Below are 24,010 nucleotides of genomic sequence, written 5' to 3'. Positions count from 1 at the left end.
TTTTTTTTTTTTTTTTTTTTTTTTAGGGTCTAAACTAGGAGCTGCCATATTGTAACTTGGGTTACGTTTTTTGCACTTATAAATAAAAAATAAGAGGAAAGAGGCATATACTGGCACTTATGTGATATGCACAGGGAAAAGGGGTATGACTCACTTACTAGAATGGGAATAAAATATTTAATACTATGAAACTGGTTGGACAAATATAAAGGTAAAAGGAACCTGTAATGTTAAAGGGCCACAGTAACAGGCATAGAAAATATTTACTTACAAACTACCCCAAATACGCTTTTTATCAATAGCATTTCATTAACATATCTCTACCGTATATAAGAAATCTTGTCTGCAAATTGAATTGTTTTCCAAACCCACTCCGTGGGTAACCTTTACTATGTACCAATCCGTTTACAATACCTAGGTTTCAAAATGGCGCTTTAAACACAAAGTTATTGGTTTAAGTATTTTGAACATGCAGTGCTGAAAATAGTGGGCAGGATAACGTGACATCATCGGCGAATAAAAGATAACTTTTAGAACGTTATGAAACTTCGTTTTGGAGAAAATATAGGTCAGTAGGTTTTAATTAAGGTTTATTAACTTTGTTATAATTTTTAAGCTAAACAACTAACATATTAAAGTAATCCTTTAACTAAACTTAATAGCAAAACTAAGAATAGACTACAAAAATATCTAGAAAAACATACACTAAAGCACGCTACTCCCACAATAAAATATAGATTTAAAGAAACTAGGTAATGCTTGAATTGTCAATTTTGTGCTGACCTTGCACTAATGGACAGTTACCATCCCCACTAATGTATATTGTTGCCCATATAGGCTTATCTATTCTTTCACTGTACTGCCAGGTAATTGCTTAAAAAAGCTGGGTATCCCCATGCTGCATCTCCTAGAAAAATACTTGTATCGTATAAAACAGGTGCTTATGGTTGATATAACACATAGTGGTGGAAGTAGCAGTGCAGCATTTTGATGTGCGTTTCCCCACTGCCCTTTTGTATACTTGGGTTTGTGGAATTGGGTATTTATCTCTTGGGGGTTTGGCTACCTAACTTTTCTAGAAATATTTCATAAACTGTTTAGTGACCTAATTATAACTAAACCGGAGTGTGCAGCCAATGGCCATGTGGTTGCATATCTAATGATATATAGGTAATATAAAATACAAATTGGTACTGGTGTGATAGAACTGGAAAAATCTGAAAAGTTTGTTATAAAAACTGGATTTAAATAGATTTAAAATGAATCATAAGTGTCTGTTTTAAAAAGAAAAAAAATCGGAGGAAGACTTGATCAACACCGAAAACCACCTCTCCTGAGGGCACAGCACCCTCAAAACTAAAAACATTAAAGGGACATAACGCCAAAAAATTCTCTCTTTATTTAGATGGAACTTAACATTTTAAACCACTTTCTAATTTACTTCTATTAATTTTTCTTGTTATCCTTTGTTAAAAATCAAATGTGAGCTCAAGAGTGTGCACGTGTCTGCAGCGTTTTGCAACAATGTTATACATAAGGCAAAAAAAGAAATCCAAAGAGCCTCATATAAAAAATTGTTCTTTATTCCAAAAAAGTTAAAAACGGCACACAGGAGATGGCCAGCATATCTGACCGGTAATCATAGACATAAAAAAACTACCTAAGTGGGCCATTTATAGACATAAGACTGTTAAAGCTGCATTAAACTTAAGTAATAAACAACTCATTCTAATTGGTTAAAAATTAAATTAAATAATTGGCCTCTAACCCTTTATATACCGGGCAAGGAAATATAATGGAAGAGATGTTTTAGTATATATGCTCAACAATTAACCCCTTAGTCATTAAAGTGAAGGTAAAGGTTTCCTGTTTTTTAAGCTTTATCTTATTACGCATATGCTATATAGTATGATCGCTTTTTTTTTTTTTTTTTTTAGTATTTCAATATATATGATTGTATTATAAAGTGTTCTTTTTTACTTACGCTTCCATTCTTAGCTCCTCCCTCCATGAATTTCCTGGTTTTTCACTCTTACGTACAGAGCGGTCTCACCCGCTCTATACGTACTTCAAAAGCACGTTCTCGCTTGCCGGACCATTTGCGCATGCGCACACTTCTCCCTATATTCTATTTGCGCCTGTGTGACTGAAATCCTTTGCGACCTTAAAGCGCAGGCGTCAATCCCTGTTTCGTTGTCAGTGCTTGCTTTTATCTGCGCAGGCGCGAAACTGGAGCGAGCCTGGCTAAAAATGGAGAGAAAGTAATCCAAACGCATGCGGAGAAGGACACAGGCGGCCATCAATTGACGTCACAACAGTCAAACGGCCAGACTTACTATTGGATGATGCCCAAACGTGACCGGACAGATAAAAAAAAACAACAACAAAAACCGGTTGTTTGGGAAACAAAACGAAATAGAAACAAATAAGGTGATAACTCTGTAAAATATATGAAATTAAACAAAATCATGAAATAAAGTACCATTAATTTTATAAGTCGTAACATTGACTATAATCTTATCCTGCTAACTTTACCTTCACTTTGACCATTTACTCAGTTCTTTAGGCGGTATGTGTGTGTGTGTGTGTGTATTTCAAATAACCAACATAATACTTTATCCTCCTCTGAGGATCTATCTGATACAGAAGATCCTTCCTCAGACATTGACACTGACAAATCTACTTATTTTAGAGTATATGCGTTCTTTATTAAAAGAAGTGTTAATTACTTTGGATATTGAGGTAACTGGTCCTTGATGTTCAGTCTAATAAACGTTTAAATGCTGTTTTTAAACCTCCTGTGGTTTCTCCAGGGTTTTTTTTCCTATTCCTGAGGCTATTTCTGATATGATTTCTAAGGAATGGAATAAGCCATGTACTTATTTTATTCCTTCTTCAAGGTTTAAAAAATTGTATCTTTTTACCAGCAATTTCTATAGAGTTTTGGGAAAAGATCCCCCAAAGTTGATGGGGCTATTTCTACTCTTGCTAAACGTACCACTATTCCTATGGAAGATAGTACTTCCTTTAAGGATCCTTTAGATAGGAAACTTGAATCTTATCTAAGGAAAGCCATCCTCAGACCTGCAATTTCTTTGGCTGATGTTGCGGCTGCATCAACTTTCTGGTTGGAGAATTTAGCGCAACAAGAATTGGATTCTGACATATCTAGCATTATTCGCTTACTGCAATATGCTAATCCATTTTATTTGTGATGCCATTTTTGATGATATCAAAATTGATGTTAGATCCATGTCTTTAGCTATATTAGCTAGAAGAGCTTTGTGGCTTAAATCTTGGAATGTTTATATATCTAAATCTAGATTTCTATCTTTCTTTCCAAGGTAATAATTTATTTGGTTCTCAGTTGGATTCTATTATTTCAACTGTTACTGGGGGTAAGGGGTTTTGTTTTGTTTTTTTATCCTGAGGCAGAAAAACTAAGGGTAAATCTAAGGCTTCTAACTGTTCGTTTCTTTTGTCAAAATACGGAACAAACTCAATCCTTCCCCCCCCCCCCCCCCAAGGAATCTGTTTCCAATTGGAATAAATCCAAGCTATTTAAGAAACCAAAGTCGGCTCCTAAATCCGCATGAAGGTGCGGCCCTCCATTCCAGTTGAGCTGCTAGGGTGCAGATTAAGGTTTTTTTCAAGGATATTTGGATAAATTCTGTCCAAAATCTATGGATTCAGAGCATTGTCTCAAGGGTATCGAATAGGATTCAGAGTAAGACCTCCTGTGGGAAGGTGTGTGGTTTTTTTTTTTGGTTTTTTTTTTTTCTCACGTATCCCAGCAAATCCAGTAAAAGCTCAGGCTTTCCTGAAGTGTTTCAGACATGGAGTCTTCAGGGGTAATCATGCCAGTTCCTTTTCAGAAACGAGGTTTGGGGTTTTATTCAAATCTATTCATTGTACCAACTTTCAAGATGGTGACTAAGGACTATTCTGCCTTTTTGTTCAGCAAGGACATTATATGTCCACAATAGACTTGCAGGATGCATACCTTCATATTCAGATTCATCCAGAATATTATCAGTTCCTGAGATTCTTTTCTAGACAGCATTACCAATTTGTTGCTCTTCCATTTGGCCTAGCAACAGCTCCAAGAATCTTTTCAAAGGTTCTAGGTGCCCTACTCTCTAATCGGAGAACAGGGTATTGTGGTGTTTCCTTATTTGGACGATATCTTGGTACTAGCTCAGCCTTTACGTTCTGCAGAATCTCACATGATTCAACTAGTGTTGTTTCTTCGGAAACATGGTTGGAGGATCAATTTACTAAAGTTTTTTGATTCCTCAGACAAGGGTCACCTTTTTAGGCTTCCAGATAGACAGGCATGGACACTGAATCTAACAGACAAACGTTTAAAATTGGTTGCAGCCTGCCGGCACCGTCTGTCTGTCATTCCCTTCAGTGGCTATGTGCATGGAAGTTTTAGGTTTCATGACTGCAGCATCGGACGTGATCCCCCCCCCCCCCCCTTGCTCGTTTTCACATGAGACCTCTACAGCTTTGTATGCTGAACCAATGGTGCAGGGATTATACAAATATCACAATTAATATCCTTAAATCCCAATGTAAGACACCCTGACGTGGTGGATAGATCACCATTTAATTCAAGGGGCTTCTTTTGTTCGGCCAACCTGGACTGTGATCACAACCAGATGCAAGTCTTTCAGGCTGGGGATCTCTGACAGCACAAGGGGTTTGGAAATCTCAAGAGGAGAGTACCAATAAATATTTTAGAACTCCGTGCAATTCTCAGAGCTCTTCAGTTTTGGCCTCTGAAAACAAATGAACGGTTCTCTCTTTAACAGACAGACAATATCACAACAGTGGCATATATCAATCATCAGGGTGGGACTCAGTCCCCAAGCTATGAAAAAAGTATCTCTGATACTTGCTTGGGCGGAATCCAGCTCCTGTCTAATCTCTTCGGTGCATATCCCAGGTGTAGACAATTGGGAGGTGGATTATCTCAGCCGTCAGACTTTACATCCAGGGGAGTGGTCTCTCTATCCAGATGGGTTTTCTCAGATTGTTCAGTTGTGGGGTCTTCCAGAGAGATCTCATGGCCTCTCATCTAAACAAGAAACTTCCCAGAAACCTATCCAGGGATGATCAGGCGGAAGCAGTGGATGCGCTGACACATCCTTGGTGTTACCATCCTGCTTACATTTTCCCGCCTCTAGTTCTCATTCCAAGATTGATCTCCAAATTCATCATGGAACAATTGTTTGTGTTGCTGGTGGCTCCAGCATGGCCACACAGGTTTTTGCATGCGGATCTGGTTCGGATGTCCAGTTGCCAGCCTTGGCCACTACGGTTAAGGCCGGACCTACTGTCTCAAGGTACGTTTATCCATCAGGATCTCAAATCATTAAATTTGAAGGTATGGAAATTGAATGCTTAGTATTAATCGGAGTCAGAGAAACCTCTATGACTTAGTACTATGTTACAAGAAAGATTTATTATAGAGTTTGGAAGACTTGCATTTCATGGTGTTCTTCTCATAAATTCTCCTGGCATTTTTTTTGGAATTCCTAGAATTGTACTGTTTCTTCAGGATGGTTTGGATAAGGGTTTGTCTGCAAGTTCCTTGAAGGGACAAATATCTGCTCGTTCTGTTTCACAGAAAGATTGCTATACTTCCTAATTCACTGTTTTATACAGGCTTTAGTTCGTATTAAGTCTGTCACTAAATCAATCTCTCCTCCTTGGAGTCTTAATTTGGTTTTGAAGGCTTTACAGGCTCCTCCATTTGAGCCTATGCATTCTTTGGACATTAAACTACTTTCTTGGAAAGTGTTCCTTTTGGCTATCTCTTCTGCTAGGAGAGTTTCTGAGCTATCTGCTCTTTCTTGTGAGTCTCCTTTTCTGATCTTTCATCAGGATAAGGCAGTTTTGCAGACTTTTCAATTTTTACCTAAGGTTGTGAATTCTAACAACATTAGTAGAGAAATTGTTGTCCCTTCCTTGTGTCCTAATCCTTAGAGTTCTTTGGAAAGATCCTTACATTCTTTGGATGTGGTAAGAGCTTTGAAATATTATGTGAAAGCTACTAAAGATTTCAGGAAGACTTCCAGTCTATTTGTTTTATTTTCTGGTCCTAGGAAAGGTCAGAAGGCTCCTGTTATTTCCTTGGCTTCGTGGTTAACTTTTGATTCATCAAGCTTATTTGGAGTCGGGTCAGGCCCCGCCTCAGAATTACAGCTCATTCTACTAGATCAGTCTCCACTTCGTGGGCCTTTAAGAATGAAGCTTCAGTTGATCAGATTTGCAAAGCGGCAACTTAGTCCTCTGCATACATTTACTAAATTCTACCGTTTTGATGTATTTGTTTCTTCAGAAGCAGTTTTTGGTAGAAATGTTCTTCAGGCAGCTGTTTCAGTTTGCTGCTTCTGCTTTTGATTTAAGTTTTTTTTTTTTTCTTTATTTATGAGAAACTTATTTTTTTTGGATTGTGGATTAATTTTTTTTCAGCGGAAAATGGCTTATTTTTATCCCTCCCTCTCTAGTGACTCTTGTGTGGAGTTCCACATCTTGGGTATTGCTATCCCATACGTCGCTAGCTCATGGTCTCTTGTCAATTACATGAAAAAACATAATTTATGTAAGAACTTACCTGAAAATCATTTTTTTCATATTGGCAAAAGTCCATGAGGCCCACCCTTTTTTATGTTTTTTTTTTTTTTTTTTTTTTTTTTGTATAAAGCACAATTATTTCCAAATTTCTTTTGTTGATGCTTTCTACTCCTTTATCACCCCACTGCTTGGCTATTCGTTAAACTGAATTGTGGGTTTGGTGAGGGGTGTATTTATAGGCATTTTGAGGTTTGGGAAACTTTGCCCCTCCTGGTAGGATTGTATATCCCATACGTCACTAGCTCATGGACTCTTGCCAATATGAAAGAAATGAATTTATCAGGTAAGTTCTTACATATAATAGGTTTTCCACCATAACCACTTCTACCTTGTTTCTTAGCACGCATCAAACTGGAGCAAGTATCAACTATTCTGGTTGCTCCATGGCGGCAGATGACGTGGTTTGCGGACCTAGTGGGGATGTCATTGTTCCCTCCATGAAGGGTTGCCCTGTCACAGGGATCTGCTGGTACAGGGCCCCTTTGTGCATCAGCATCTAGATTCTGAGGCTGACTGCGTGGAGATTGAACGCTTAGTCTTAGCCAGAAGGGGTTTTTCTGAGAGGGTGATACTCTCATTCAAGCCAGAAAGACTGTCAACTGTCACATCTTTCATAAGGTGTGGAGGACCTACTTACTCTAGTGTGAATCTTGTGGCTATTCCTGGCATAAGGTCAGGGTCTCATTCTTTCCTTCTTCCAGGACGGTCTGGAGAAGGGACTTGCTGCCAGTTCCTTAAGGGGACAGATTTCGGCTCCATCTGTGCTGTTGCACCAGAAGCGCGGAAGCGCAAGGGGCTGAAAGCTTCTACTTAACTATCATTTTGGCTGAGAAGCATGATTCCTTGGGCTTATGAGACAGAGGGACATACTCATCCTGAGAGGATTACGGCTCACTTAAAGGCCCAAGAGGCCACAGCTCTAGTTAAGAATGAGCCCTCTATGGAGCAGATTTGTAAGGCAGCTACCTGGTCCTCCTTACATACTCTTATAAAGTTTTACAAATTTGACGTTTTTGCTTTGGCTGAAGCAGCTTTTGGGAGAACAGTTTTGAAAGCTGTGGTGCCCTCAGAATAGGGTTGTCTCCTTTTTTTTTTTTTTTTTTTTTTTATTACCCTCCCCATTTTTAATTCGGCGTCCTAGAGCTTGGGTATTTCCAGCAAGTAATGAATGAAGCCGTGGACTCTAATCATATTAAATGGAAAACATAAATTATGCTTACCTGATAATTTAATTTCCATCGCTACAAGGAGTCCATGGCTCCCGCCCAGTTCTCTGTTGGTCGGACCTAAATTTCTTGTTTGTTCTGGCACCTTTTCATACCCTGATATTTTTCCTTCTGTTCCTTGTTCTCTTGGCAGAATGACTGGGGGATGAGGGGAGTGGGGTATTTAAATTGAAGGTAAAATTTGGTGAATGAAAGCAAGTTTTTTAAAATACTATTAAAAACAGGGGTGCTTTCATTCATCAGTTTACAAAGCAGCCGTTTTTATTAAAAACTTAACTTTTTTTTTCTTTTCAGATATAGCAGCTTTCCCCTCCTGGAAATCCTCTTTACACATCAGCAATGACTAATCTGGCTTCCTCCAATCACGGCTTTCCCCCAGGGTGGTTATTGCCTGAGACCATGCTGTGATTGGAGGAAGCCAGATTAGTCATTGACATGTGAAGAGGATTTCCAGGAGGGGGAAGCTGCTCTGGCTGTGAAAAGGAAAAAAGGTAAGGGTTGTTGGGTTTTTTTTTTGGGTTTTTTTTGGGTTTTTTTTTTTGTTTTTTTTTTTGTTTTTTATCAAAACGGATTTGTAAACTTTGAATGAAAGTGCCCCTGTTTTTATTACTATTTTTAAAAAACGGACTTTCATTCATCAAAGTTTACTTTCACTTTAAGCCTTTGGCTGGGGTGTCTTGGCCTCCTCCTGGTGGCCAGGTTCTGTATTTCCCACAAGTAACAAATGAAGCCGTGGACTCATCGTAACAATGTATTTGAAATGATCAGGTAAGCATAATTTATGTTAAATTTGAAGTAAAATGTTAAAAGCATATTTAGGGACTGCATTTAAAGGTTCCACAACTGCAAAAAACAAATGCATTAAGTTTTTTTTTAAATGATTATATCCCAAATAAGAGCTCTTGAACAAAGGGAGACACTTGCCCCTTATGGGGGGAAAAACTTGTCTTGTATTAGTGAGTTTTCAAACTAAGTCAATCTTGCATCCAGACAGCACAGTTGTAAACGTGAGGTGTGCGTCTAACTAGATATAGATGGCGATAGATCTTTTTTCTCTTATCTGCTGTAGCATAATATCTATATAGATGTTTCTAGCACATACCCAAAATGTTTACTTTAGTCTTATTTTGGTGGGGGGATGTACATCAGTGTCCCTGTTTAGAAATTCTTCTTAGACAGATGTATAGAAAACAGTTGAATACAGTGTATCGTTAAACCACATTTCACCTGCATCTCAAAACAGTTTTGTGTGTTTGGCTTTTTTATTTATTATACATAAAATTGAAGTTTTTGTACTGGACTTATTTTCCTTAAAGGGACACTGTACCCAAATTTTTTTCTTTTGTAATTCAGAAAGAGCATGCAATTTTAAGCAACTTTCTAATTTTACTCCTATTATCAATTTTTCTTTGTTCTCTTGCTATCATTATTTGAAAAAGAAGGCATCTAAGCTTTTTTGGTTTCAGTACTCTGGACAGCACTTTTTTATTGGTGGATGAATTTATCCACCAATCAGCAAGGACAACCCAGGTTGTTCACCAAAAATGGGCCGGCATCTAAACTTACATTCTTGCATTTCAAATAAAGATACCAAGAGAATGAAGAATGTGATAATAGGAGTAAATTAGAAAGTTGCTTAAAATGTCATGCTCAATCTGAATCACGAAAGAAATTTTTTGGGTACAGTGTCCCTTTAACTTCAATTTTTTTTTTTTAAAGGGACATGACACATCAAAACAAAATTCTCTGATTCAGAGCTTGCAATTTTAAACAATTTTTTGTTCTCTTTGAATCTTCTGGAAAAGCAGACACGTGCACTCTTGAGCTTATGGCAGTATTTTTTCAAGAATGTTATCCATTGCAAGAGCACTAGATGGCTGTGCTATTTCCTGCCAAGTAGTTCTACACTTACCTAGTATCCAGCAAAGACTACCATGGGAATAAAGTGTGTACATTAATTTGTAAATATACCATCTTAGTTATTGATACATTTCCTCTTACTGTCCAGTCTTGATGTATACAGCCATATACTTAAAAGCTTGACATGCAATAGTAATAAATAACTGACTTAGGATAATAGATGTTTTTAGTAAATTAATTTAACCATACATTTTCCAAGAACATATCATAGAATTTTTCATCTGGTGTTAAAAATACGAAGACACGACTACTGCTTGACTACCGGATTTTTTTTTTTTTTTTTTTTTTTTTTTTGGGGGGGGGGGGGTGTATTGACCCCCCCAACCTTCCATTGTGCCAAATCAGCTAGAAATTGTCCAACATTTTTGTGGGGGGCAGCTGGCTGGCACCCCTAGTTAGTTTTTTTTTAAATGCAGCAAAAGATTACTAGGAAATCAATACTTTTACTTTCTGCCCATCTTGATCCTACAGCATGTTAACTTTAGATACCAAAGAATCAACCAAAGAGAGAAAATGGGAAGTTAACACCAATACTGAACAAAATCTTGTAGTTCATAGAGAGTATAACCCAAAGGCTGATGGCCTCATTCACAGTGTGACCCTGTAGTGCCAGATTCTATACTTTGCTTTGCTTTAGCGGTCAAAAGAAATTGTCAATTAATATCCAGGCACAGTTCCCAATTACTATCTTATCCGGTATATAGCTATACACAGGTGTCTCACCACCCAAAGCAGAGTCCCAGCAAACATACACTGTAATTGGGTCGCATTCAGTGCCGCTGTAAAGTGCAGAGCCCTTCTCGTGTTACTCACTTAGCGCTTGTTCCTGTCAGCGTTTGGCATCCTCTCTCCCGCTCAGTGCCGCTCAGGTCCCGCCCTCCTGGATACTTCTGCGGGTAGAGCCTATCAGGCACGAGCAGACATCCGTGTCATAATGGGTGAACCGCCATGCGTGTAGAATCCTCTGTATCCAACTGTAATCCGGTCACACTGGCTAACGTAGTAGGGGTGTACACGATATAGGTCAGGCAGGTGCTGGTGCTCAAACAGGCAATAAACAAAGTGCCAATGAACAAAGAGCAAAACCAGCAAGTAAAATAAAACGTAGCGTTTATTCAGATGCTTTAAAAACAGGATCAAAGACATCCTATGAGAGTAATAAACACCTCGGGGCTGGCAGGATTACGCGTTTTAGGAACTATTATGTATCTTGATTATTTAGAATGTATGCAGTATGAATACCATACTATAACAAATTTTGTATATGTATGTCGAGTTATTATTACCCTCATTTAAACAGTGTACACAACGTTTCAACACCTACTATGTCTCTTGTATATATTTATATATATATTCTATCTCTATCCTGTAGACTATTTTTTGAATTTGTCTATGTACTTAACATGTATTCTGGTATTTATTTATTTGCAACATGTTATTTCTGTTCTACAAAATATCAATCACTTTGCTCTGTCTCGGTAATTTGATAGCTACTCTTGTGGGCGTGTTTGTTTTAATCACATGTCCTTCAATCTTTTAACCAATAGAATTGTGTATAAATTACACACCTGGGACTGGCAAACTATGACTATGGCGCAATGCCGAAACGCGTAAGCCTGCCAGCCCCGAGGTGTTTATTACTCTCATAGGATGTCTCTTTGATCCTGTTTTTAAAGCATCTGAATAAACACTACGTTTTATTTTACTTGCTGGTTTTGCTCTTTTTGTTCATTGGCACTTTAACTTTTAGATACCAGTCACTGTATAGGTAGCCTCTGTTAGGGAAAACAGAAGACACCAGACTGGTGTATTACTTTGGTAACTTTATTTCTATAGATGGTTTCTAAGGCATTGTGGACCATGCTCTAGCTAGCTCTGAGTAATGTTTTTTTTCTCTTGTTAAGTGTGTTCAGTCCACGGGTCATCCATTACTTATGGGATATATTCTCCTTCCCAACAGGAAGTTGCAAGAGGATCACCCAAGCAGAGCTGCTATATAGCTCCTCCCCTCACATGTCATATCCAGTCATTCTCTTGCAACCCTCAACAAAGGAGGTCGCGAGAGGAGTTGGAGTTTTTACTTAATTATTCTTCAATCAAAAGTTTGTTATTTTAAATTGCACCGGAGTGTGCTGTTTTTCTATCTCAGGCAGTATTTGGAAGAAGAAACTGCCTGCGTTTTCTATGATCTTAGCAGGCATAACTAAGATCCACTGGCTGTTCTCGACATTCTGAGGAGTGGGGTAACTTCAGAAAATGGGAATAGCATGCGGGGTCCCCCGCAAATGAGGTATGTGCAGTACAATATTTTCTGGGAATGGAATTGACTAAGAAAACACTGCTGTTACCCGTATGATGTAAGTACAGCCTTAAATGCAGTAGTAGTGACTGGTATCAGGCTGATAAATGTATGCACAGTAGAGTTATTTTCTAGGGACTAGAATTTGACTGAGAAAATACTGTTAATACTGAAATAATGCTTAAGCCTTATCTGCAGTGGAAGCGACTGGTAGCAGGCTTAGTGATAACTTTGCATGACATTAAAAAAGTTTGTTTTTAAAACGTTTACTGGCATGTTATTCGTTTTGTGAGGTACTTTGGTGATAAATCCTTTTGGGCATGATTTTTGTACACATGGCTAACATATATTTCTGCATAGAAACCGTTATATCAGGTCTCCCACTGTTGTAAATGAGTGGGAGGGGCCTTTTTTAGCGCCTTGTTGCGCAGTTAAAATTCTAGCAGTCTTCCTGCTTCTTCCTCCTTGATCCAGGACGTCTCTAGAGAGCTCAGGGGTCTTCAAAATTCGTTTTTGAGGGAGGTAATCGGTCACAGCAGACCTGTGACAGTGTGTTTGACTGTGATAAACGCGTTAAATCTTAATTTGATATCCGTTTTTTGGGTACTGAGGGGTTAATCATCCCTTTTGCTAATGGGTGCAATCCTCTGCTAATTAATACATTTAAAGAATTGTTGACTATAACTGAATTAGTTCTTTGTTATTCAACTGTTTTTTTTTTTTTTGTTTTTTTTTTTTAAAAGCGCTGCAGCGTTTTTATATTGCTTGTAAACTTATTGAAAGTAATTTCCAAGCTTGCTAGCTTCATTGCTAGTCTGTTTAAACATGTCTAATACAGAGGAATCTGCTTGTTCATTATGTTTAAAAGCCGATGTGGAGCCCAATAGAAATATGTGTACCAATTGTATTGATATTACTTTGAATAAAAGTCAGTCTGTACCGATAAAGAAATTATCACCAGACAACGAGGGGGAAGTTATGCCGTCTAACTCTCCTCACGTGTCAGTACCTTCGTCTCCCGCTCGGGAGGTGCGTGAGATTGAGGCGCCAAGTACATCAAGGCCCTTACAAATCACTTTACATGATATGGCTAATGTTATGAAAGAAGTATTATACAATATGCCCGAGTTAAGAGGCAAGCGCGACAGCTCTGGGTTAAGGACAGAGCGCGCCGATGACACGAGAGCCATGTCTGATACTGCGTCACAATTTGCAGAACATGAGGACGGAGAGCTTCATTCTGTGGGTGACGGTTCTGATTCGGGGAGACCGGATTCAGAAATTTTAAATTTAAGCTTGAGAACCTCCGCGTGTTGCTAGGGGAGGTGTTAGCGGCTCTGAATGATTGTGACACGGTGGCAATCCCAGAGAAATTATGTAGGCTGGATAAATACTATGCGGTACCGGTGTGTACTGACGTTTTTCCTATACCAAAGAGGCTTACAGAGATTAGCAAGGAGTTGGATAGACCCGGTGTGCCTTTTTCCCCTCCTCCGATATTTAGAAAAATGTTCCCTATAGACGCCACCACACGAGACTTATGGCAGACGGTCCCTAAGGTGGAGGGAGCAGTTTATACTTTAGCCAAGCGTACCACTATCCCGGTGGAGGATAGCTGTGCTTTCTCAGATCCAATGGATAAAAAATTAGAGGGTTACCTTAAGAAAATGTTTGTTCAACAAGGTTTTATATTACAGCCTCTTGCATGCATTGCGCCTGTCACTGCTGCAGCGGCATTCTGGTTTGAGTCTCTGGAAGAGGCAATTCGCACAGCACCATTGGATGAGTCTTTGAGCAAGATTAGAACCCTTAAGCTGGCTAATGCGTTTATTTCGGATGCCGTAGTGCATTTAACCAAACTTACGGCTAAGAATTCCTGATTCGCCATACCGGCGCGCAGAGCGCTATGGCTTAAATCCTGGTCAGCAGATGTAACTTCTAAATCTAAACTACTGAATATTCCTTTCAAAGGGCAGACCTTATTCGGGCCCGGCTTGAAGGAAATTATTGCTGACATTACTGGAGGTAAGGGCCACACCCTTCCTCAGGACAGGGCCAAATCAAAGGCCAAACAGTCTAATTTTCGTGCCTTTCGTAATTTCAAGGCAGGAGCAGCATCAACTTCCTCCGCTCCAAAACAGGAAGGAACTACTGCTCGTTACAGACAGGGTTGGAAAGGCAACCAGTCATGGAACAAGGGCAAGCAGGCCAGAAAGCCTACTTCCGCCCCTAAGACAGCATTAAGACAGGGCCCCCTTTCCGGAGACGGATCTAGTGGGGGGCAGACTTTCTCTCTTCGCCCAGGCTTGGGCAAGAGATGTACAGGATCCCTGGACGTTGGAGATTATATCTCAGGGATACCTTCTGGATTTCAAAACTTCTCCACAAGGGAGGTTTCATCTGTCAAGGTTATCAACAAACCTAGTAAAGAAAGAGGCATTTCTACAATGTGTACAAGACCTCTTAGTGATGGGAGTGATCCACCCAGTTCCGCGAACGGAACAGGGGCAAGGGTTTTATTCAAATCTGTTTGTGGTTCCCAAAAAAGAGGGAACCTTCAGACCAATCTTAGACTTAAAAATCTTAAACAAGTTCCTAAGGGTTCCATCGTTCAAGATGGAAACCATTCGGACCATCCTACCCATGATCCAAGAGGGTCAATATATGACCACAGTGGACTTAAAGGATGCCTACCTTCACATACCGATTCACAAAGATCATTATCGGTACCTAAGGTTTGCCTTTCTAGACAGGCATTACCAGTTTGTAGCTCTTCCCTTAGGGTTAGCTACGGCCCCAAGAATTTTTTACAAAGGTTCTGGGCTCACTTCTGGCGGTGCTAAGACCACGAGGCACAGCGGTGGCTCCGTACCTAGACATTCTGATACAAGCGTCAAGTTTTCAAAATGCAAAGTCTCATACAGAGATAGTTCTAGCATTTCTGAGGTCGCATGGGTGGAAAGTGAACGTGGAGAAGAGTTCTCTGTTACCACTCACAAGGGTCCCTTTTCTAGGGACTCTTATAGATTCTGTAGAGATGAAAATTTACCTGACGGAGTCCAGGTTATCAAAGATTCTCAATGCTTGCCGTGTCCTTCACTCCATTCCAAGCCCATCAGTAGCTCAGTGCATGGAAGTAATCGGCTTAATGGTCGCAGCAATGGACATAGTGCCATTTGCGCGCCTACATCTCAGACCGCTGCAACTATGCATGCTAAGTCAATGGAACGGGGATTACTCAGATCTGGACCAGGAGACCAGAGATTCTCTTCTCTGGTGGTTGTCTCGGGTTCATCTGTCCAAAGGAATGACTTTTCGCAGACCAGATTGGACGATTGTAACAGATGCCAGCCTACTAGGCTGGGGAGCAGTCTGGAACTCCCTGAAGGCTCAGGGATTGTGGACTCAGGAGGAGAAACTCCTCCCAATAAACATTCTAGAATTAAGAGCAATATTCAATGCTCTTCTAGCTTGGCCTCAGTTAGCAACACTGAGGTTCATCAGATTTCAGTCGGACAACATCACGACTGTGGCTTACATCAATCAATCAATGGGGAACCAGGAGTTCCCAAGCGATGTTGGAAGTCTCGAAGATAATTCGCTGGGCAGAGTCTCACTCTTGCCACCTGTCGGCGATCTACATCCCAGGTGTGGAGAACTGGGAGGCGGATTTTCTAAGTCGTCAGACTTTTCATCCGGGGGAGTGGGAACTTCACCCGGAGGTATTTGCTCAACTGATTTGTCGCTGGGGCAAACCGGATCTGGATCTCATGGCATCTCGTCAGAACGCCAAGCTTCCTTGTTACGGGTCCAGGTCCGGGACCCGGGAGCGGTGCTGGTAGATGCACTAGCAGCCCCTTGGGTTTTCAACATAGCTTATGTGTTTCCACCTTTTCCGTTACTACCTCGACTGATTGCCAGGATCAAACAGGAGAGAGCATCGGTGATTCTGATAGCGCCTGCGTGGCCACGCAGGACCTGGTATGCTGACCTAGTGGACATGTCGTCCTGTCCACCATGGTCTCTACCCCTGAGGCAGGACCTTCTAATTCAGGGTCCTTTCAACCATCCAAACCTAATTTCTCTGAGGCTGACTGCTTGGAAATTGAACGCTTGATTCTATCAAAGCGTGGGTTTTCGGATTCAGTTATTGATACATTAATACAGGCTCGGAAACCTGTTACCAGAAAAATTTACCACAAGATATGGCGTAAATATTTATATTGGTGTGAATCCAAGAGTTACTCATGGAGTAAGGTTAGGATTCCTAGGATATTAGCTTTTCTAAAAGAGGGTTTAGAAAAGGGCTTATCTGCTAGTTCACTAAAGGGACAGATTTCTGCTCTGTCCTTTTACACAAGCGTCTGGCAGAGAATCAAGACGTCCAGGCTTTGGCTAGGATTAAGCCTGTGTTTAAAACTGTTGCTCCTCCGTGGAGCTTAAACTTGGTTCTTAAAGTTCTTCAGGGTGTTCCGTTTGAACCCCTTCATTCCATTGATATTAAGCTTTTATCTTGGAAAGTTCTGTTTTTGATGGCTATTTCCTCGGCTCGAAGAGTCTCTGAGTTATCTGCCTTACATTGTGATTCTCCTTATCTGATCTTTCATTCAGACAAGGTAGTCCTGCGTACTAAACCTGGGTTTTTACCTAAGGTTGTTTCTAACAGGAATATCAATCAAGAGATTGTTGTTCCATCATTATGTCCTAATCCTTCCTCAAAGAAGGAACGTCTTTTGCATAATCTAGACGTGGTCTGTGCCCTGAAGTTCTACTTACAGGCAACTAAAGATTTTCGACAAACTTCTTCTCTGTCGTTTACTCTGGACAGAGGAGAGGTCAAAAGGCTTCGGCTACCTCTCTCTCTTTTTGGCTTCGTAGCATAATACGCTTAGCCTACGAGACTGCTGGACAGCAGCCTCCTGAAAAAATTACAGCTCATTCCACTAGAGCTGTGGCTTCCACCTGGGCCTTTAAGAATGAGGCCTCTGTTGAACAGATTTGCAAGGCTGCAACTTGGTCTTCACTTCATACTTTTTACAAATTTTACAAATTTGACACTTTTGCTTCTTCGGAGGCTGTTTTTGGGAGAAAGGTTCTACAGGCAGTGGTTCCTTCTGTTTAATGTTCCTGCCTTGTCCCTCCCATCATCTGTGTACTTTAGCTTTGGTATTGGTATCCCATAAGTAATGGATGACCCGTGGACTGAACACACTTAACAAGAAAAAACATAATTTATGCTTACCTGATAAATTTATTTCTCTTGTAGTGTGTTCAGTCCACGGCCCGCCCTGTCTTTTTGAGGCAGGTTCTAAATTTTAAATTATAACTCCAGTCACCACTGCACCCTATAGTTTCTCCTTTCTCGTCTTGTTTCGGTCGAATGACTGGATATGACATGTGAGGGGAGGAGCTATATAGCAGCTCTGCTTGGGTGATCCTCTTGCAACTTCCTGTTGGAAAGGAGAATATATCCCATAAGTAATGGATGACCCGTGGACTGAACACACTACAAGAGAAATAAATTTATCAGGTAAGCATAAATTATGTTTTTTTTAACATACTCCTTTCCAGGGAGGTATTATTACCTTGCAATTAAATGGCAAACTGCCACTAATGACCAGTGTATACTATACTAATGTATTTACTGCATGGGGTGGGGATAGTGGGTTCACAGGAGTCTATCACGTATAGAGTACAGGAGGGGCAAAGTTTCCCAAACCTCAAAATGCCTATAAATACACCCCTCACCACACCCACAATTCAGTTTTAGCACAAACTTACTTCACCACCTCCATAGGAGGCAAAGTTTGTAAGATTTCTACGTTGACATGCGCTTCTCAGCTTTTTTGAAGCCCGATTCCTCTGAGTACAGCGAATGTCAGAGGGATGTGGAGAGAGCATCATCTATTGAATGCAATGATTTTCCTAACGGGGGTCTATTTCATAGTTTCTTTTATCGGTCATAGAGATTAAGCTACCTCCCTTTTCAGATCGACGATATACTTTTTTTTTTTTTTTTTTTTTTTTTTTTTTTTTTACTTGAAAGTGATTTTAGTGTGGGTCTTCAAACAAACTTTTTTTTCAAGTGAGGCACCAACTGAAGTACAATTAACTTAAGATTACTGAGGGTTGGCTTGCATGCTCTTATGTTAGGAAATACAAGATCACTAATGCATGTATCACATGCTCTAACTCCAAAGGGATTCAACAGTTATCTAAGGCTGCAGCTCCCCAAGAGTAACAATAGGCTGGTCAGTCAAAGCTTCCAAGCAGGACAAAGCTAGTGACTGAGCTTCTAAGGTTTGTAGCTTTGGAGAGAGACTAATTCATGGCACTAAGTTAGTGTGTAACACCATGATGAATATAGGGCTGAAACTATTATTTTTCATAATCGATTAGTTGGTCGATTATTTTTTCGATTAATCGGTTTAAAAAAAAAAAAAAAAACCTACAAAAAAATAAATAAAAATATTAGATGTGGACTGGTTTCAAGTTCATCCTCTCTCTGCTGCCGGTTCCAGAAAACCAAAAAATAAAATGACGTTTTCTCAATTTTTAGTTTAGGTTTACATGGGATGTCCTCATGATTATGCTCCCAGTGGGGTTGTAACATAAACAGAGGTACTAATATATGTTCCCTTTTAATTTTCTGATTTTCTCTACTCATTTTATTTATCACAGTTTACTTTCAGATAGCAATACTTTAAGTACTCTTTTGGTCTGCTCTCTAAAAGCTAAGCACATTATATTAAGTTGTGGGTATTCTTAGCAGGAACAATAATACATTCATTGAATTTGATTCATACACTCACAGATTCAAACACACATTTAAAAAAAAAATCACACATAGCAAAAACTTGAAGATTATATAAATATATAATAAATATATTATAAATGTACAATTAATATCAATTTCAAATCCCTGGGGATCCAGTGGCGTGGCAGTGGGGTGTTTTTTTGTTTAATAAAGGAAAAAATCCTTAACTTTTTGAGTTTCATTTTTTAGTATGTATATGTATATATATATATATATATATGTATATATATATATATGTGTATATATGTACTAGTATTCCCTCTCTGGTAGTCTAGTGGGGGAGAATTTGATCTGCACCTCTGTCTGGTACACTACAGACCATATATAGCTTCTTCTGGCTGGCTCAGTGATGCAAGTCAGTGAGCGTTGGAAATTGTAGTGTACTAACACTACAGACAAACCATACTAATTGCTACTCCAATTTCCAGCTCTCAGATGTGCAGACCAAATGCTCCCCCACTAGACTACCATGGAGGGAATGACTTTTTTTATAAATATATTGCAGGATCTGCAAGCCATTCAGCCAAGCCCAATATATATTTTAAACAAAAAAAGCAACTTCCAGTACGCCCTAAGAAGTGTAGTAAGCATGTAAACTAAGTTAGATAACCGGGGGGGGGGGGACCTACCTTACAACAGCGCAGCATGAGCGACGTGAACTGTCCCACAGCGCGTCTTCCTCTTTCATTCTGCACACGTGCGCTGCATGCAGCCCAACTAATCGACTGACCAACTAATCGATAATGAAAATCTTGACAACGATTTTCATTATCTATTAAGTCGATTAGTTGTTTCAGCCCTAGATGAATATAATCTAAATGTTGGCTTCTTTATTTGCTTTATTTTGTGTATTTGTATGTATAGGGTTTTTTTTTTTTTTTTTTTTTTTTTTTTTTTCTTTCAGTTGGTTAAAAAAAAGTAACAATGCTCTCTAGAACACTATTTTCCCTTTTTAATCAGTTTCATGTACAGAGTTCTGGTTTTATAAATTCGTATGCTGTTCTGTATCCTCAGGTTGGAGATAAAGTATTGGTCCTCAACCGGTTTGGCCTGTGGCAAGAGGTTGTATCCATCCCAACCAACCACACCTTCATTATGCCAGAGGGAATGAGTTTTGAGGAGGGTGCTGCCTTGCTGGTAAACTACATCACAGCCTACATGATCCTATTTGATTTTGGAAATCTGAGACCCAATCAGAGTGTTCTCATCCACATGGCAGCAGGTAAGGGTTTTTTTTGTTTCTATAACTTATTTTCTATGCCTAAACCAGCCATTGATTTGGATTTGTAACAAACCTAGGTTACTTAATGTCCCATATTGCTTCTCAAGGGGGCATGGGATAAGAACAATCAAATAAGATAGTGGTGCATAATGTGAGGTTTTTTTGGTTTGTGTTTTCTGCGCTTTCAGATCCGTTGCTAGCCCAAGTCTTTACTGTTGCAGTTGCTTTAAATACGGTTACAAACTTGTAACATCTGAGCTCTCTCCCATCCCATATTGCTGATTTCTGCTATTGCCTCTCGTTTACATAGTTTGTTTTGCCTTTTGAAACCACCACCTCTACAGCTTAGAGATTCTTACTATTCCAGCGATAATGTTGGTAGTCGATTTTAACATTTTGGGTTTGCCTGAAATCCTTTTAAGGGTTGTTGGGGGATGGTGTTGGCTTTTTTTTTGCAGGAATGTTGTATTGTATTGAAGCCCTACATGCTCACTTAATTTAAGGAAAATGTAATTAAAGGAACAGTACACTGTAAAATTGTTTTTCCATTAATGTATTTTAAATTACTTGTTATACCACCTGCAGAGTATAGAATATTTGAGAAATTGGGTTTTCGGATTTATTTGGTTTTGTGCTTTGAAACCACAGCCTACTTCATATACACAGCTATTACAAGGGGTTGAACATAAGGTATTATCAGATCTCATTATGTTATAACTTAGTGTACAAAGACTAGCTTCGTTATCTTATAATTGTCTGGAAAACCAAAGCTAAAATACATAGAGAAAACAATGGAAAATTATCGTTTTATTACTTAACTATCCTACATCCCATAGAGTAACTTCTTCTGCTGACTGTGTTTACTTAGGCTTGTCAATAGCATATACTCAAGTATCAAAACTTTCAGTATAGGTTGGGGAAAACCACAAGCTAAATCAGCTATTTCAAATGCTGAAATAGGAGTAAATGAGCCACTTGCAACCAATTTAATACACTCTAGCAGGTAAAAAGGATCATTGGGAATAATTTAAAGGGGAGAGTTTTTGGGTGAACTGTCCCTTTAACTATTGTACTGAAAAATTGCAAGGATGTTCCATTGAATACTAGACAAACTCACTTCCTGTTGGATTATAGCTAGCACTAAACATACATCCTTTCAGATTCCTGTCTAAAGATCTTTCTTCCTGCCCAATAATGTTACTTCCTGTTTAGGTTCAGCCTTTGAATTCTTTTGTAGTCAAATTTATTTTCTGTTGCCTGAACAAACAAAATAAAGCATTTATCACTTCACATTTGTTTAAGTATAGTTGCTTGCATGTTAACCCTCAGCTGCTCCAGTTATCCTTGTATACAATGGGAAAACACACGTGACCTTTCCCTAGATTTCTTCTGTTGTGAAATGGTGGTGGGGAAACCCTAAAAATATATCGGCTCTTGAGCAATGCACTTACGTATGCAGTGATTAAGCTAGCTAACATTACTAATTATGCCCCATTTTAGTTCTGAAAACGGCACTGGTCATTCCAGTGAAGTCTAACCTCTTTATACATGAGCAGCACTCTTGTGGTCTGGCTTATGCCACTGGTCCGATTTCACTTGTATTAGGGACTACAAGCTTTTTAAAAAGTGTTCTCTAAGAGCAATAGTAGCTCCATTTTAATTACCACAATATTTTGTACATAAAAAGCAATTAATCTATGTATATGTTGCAGAGGCTAAGAGATTGAAGGTTATTCTCTACTGGTTCATGAGTGAGTGTATTCACTCAAATTTTATTAGGTAACAGGTACACAGGACAATTGTAAGATACAACTACCTTTTTATATAAAGGAATACCTGATTAAGGCCTCACAGCCTCTGTAGCTGGGATAAAGGGACAGTTTACTCAAAATGTCTCCCCTTTAATTTGTTCCTAATGATCTCCTTTGCTGGAGTGCATTTTCTTTACCCTTACATTGGCATTTGAAATAGTTGATTTAGCCTGTGGTATCCCCAGATTTTCTAAAAAAATTCTGGCCTTAGATCCAAGCTATATATACCCAGTGGGATATAGAAAGAAGGTAATGTTAATTTTCCATAGTTTATTTTATCTGTCCAAAGAGCAATACTTGGAGAGAAGCATGTATAAGATTAAGAGGCCTGTATATGTACAAAATGTGAAAATTACATGAGATTTAATCATACCTACAAGCTCAACCCATTTATTTTACAAGATATGACGAGTCCACAGATTTCATCCTTACTTATGGGATTACGCCTCCTGGTCAGCAGGAGGAGGAAAAGAGCACCACAGCAGAGCTGTGTATATATAGCTCCTCCCTTCCCTCCCACTCCAGTCATTCTCTTTGCCTGTGTTGGTGATAGGAAGAGGTAAAGTGAGCTTAGTTTAGATTCTTCAATCAAGAGTTTATTATTTTCAAATGGTGACAGTGAGTACTATTTTTCTCAGGGTGGAGCATCAGAGTTTCAGCAATGGGAACTGAGTTTTCTACATTATCACTTCACTCCCCATGTTGGTGCTGCCCTGCTAATGCTCTTATAAGATGTCACAAAGCCCTATTTGTCCCCACAGACTTGCAGGAGGTGATGTAAAGAGTCCTCTTCGTGTGGGACAGGTTTGGATCAGCACTACTGTATGTACAGTCTTTTTTTGTTTTCTGGGGAGAGTGTAGATCAGAACAGACTGGACATTAGCTGCTGCAACACAAGTGGGGTAACTAACTTACATAATAAAATGTTTATTCCCCTATCTGTTTCTCTTATACTATTTGCATAATATGCAGTGATGTATAATATGCATTGATTTGGTGTACTTATGCGATCCGTTTTTTTTGCTAAGGGATCAGACACGGTCACACTTTTGAGCAGGCTGACGCTGGAGAAAGATGGTGTTTAAAGGGTTTTATTATACCTTTATTTGTGGCAAGGGTTGACTTTGAGGGACACATTAACTGTTAAATGATTCTGGTTTTCCCGACATTTAACTGAGACTCCTTTAGAGGAAATAATGGATAGGATTAAGGCCCTTAAGCTGGTGAATTCTTTTGTTACAGATGCCGCTTTCCAAATTGCAAAATTGGCGGCTAAAAATGCAGGTTTTTCCATTTTAGCATGCAGAGCCTTATGGTTAAAATCTTGGTCTGCGGATGTTTCCTCTAAATCCAAGCTTTTGGCTATTCCTTTCAAAGGTAAGACCCTATTCGGGCCTGACTTGAAAGAGATCATTTCTGACATTACGGGAGGTAAGGTTTATCTCCTACCTCAGGATAAGACTTCTAAACAGAGGGGTAGACAGATTAATTTTCGTTCCTTTCGAAACTTCAAGGGAGTCCCCTCTTCCACTAAACAGGATGGGAACTTTACACAAGCCAAGGCCGTCTGGAGACCCAACCAGGCTTGGAACATGATTAAAAAAAAAAGTCTGCTGCTGTTCACAAGACAGCATGAAGGGGCAGCCCCTGATCTGGGACCGGATCTAGTAGGGGGCAGACTTTCTCTCTTTGTCCAGGCTTGGATAAGAGACGTTCAGGATCCCTGGACACTAGAAATCGTGTCTCAGGGGTATCTAATAGAGTTCAAAAATTCCCTCCCAACTGGAAAGTTTCTTTCACGATTGTCTGTAGACCAGATAAAGAGAGGCGTTCTTACGTTGTATAAAAGACCTCTCCACTATGGAGTCATTTGTCCCGTTCCAATAGAGGAACAGGGGCAGGGGTTTTACTCAAATCTTTTTGTGGTTCCCAAAAAAGAGGGAATGTTGAGACCCATTTTGGATCTCAAGAGTCTAAACAAGTTCCTCAGTCCCATCATTGAAGATGGAGACGATTCAGACAATTCTTCCATTGATCCAGGAGGGTCAATATGACTACCGTGGATTTAAA

The 24,010-nt window shown here is 39.5% G+C and overlaps 1 protein-coding gene across 1 annotated transcript in view; it reads left to right on the top strand.

Moving 5' to 3' along the window:
• VAT1 (vesicle amine transport 1) overlaps positions 1 to 24,010 on the top strand; it is a 201,117-nt gene that overhangs the window by 83,829 nt on the left and 93,278 nt on the right. Inside the window, exon 2 of the mRNA XM_053699584.1 lies at positions 19,922 to 20,129. Coding sequence (XP_053555559.1) covers positions 19,922 to 20,129 — 208 coding nt within the window. The remainder of the gene's footprint in view (positions 1 to 19,921; positions 20,130 to 24,010) is intronic.

Source organism: Bombina bombina, chromosome 1 (genome assembly GCF_027579735.1).
Source record: "Bombina bombina isolate aBomBom1 chromosome 1, aBomBom1.pri, whole genome shotgun sequence".
NCBI classification, from domain to species: Eukaryota; Metazoa; Chordata; class Amphibia; order Anura; family Bombinatoridae; genus Bombina; species Bombina bombina.
This window is presented reverse-complemented; position numbering and strand designations above follow the sequence as displayed.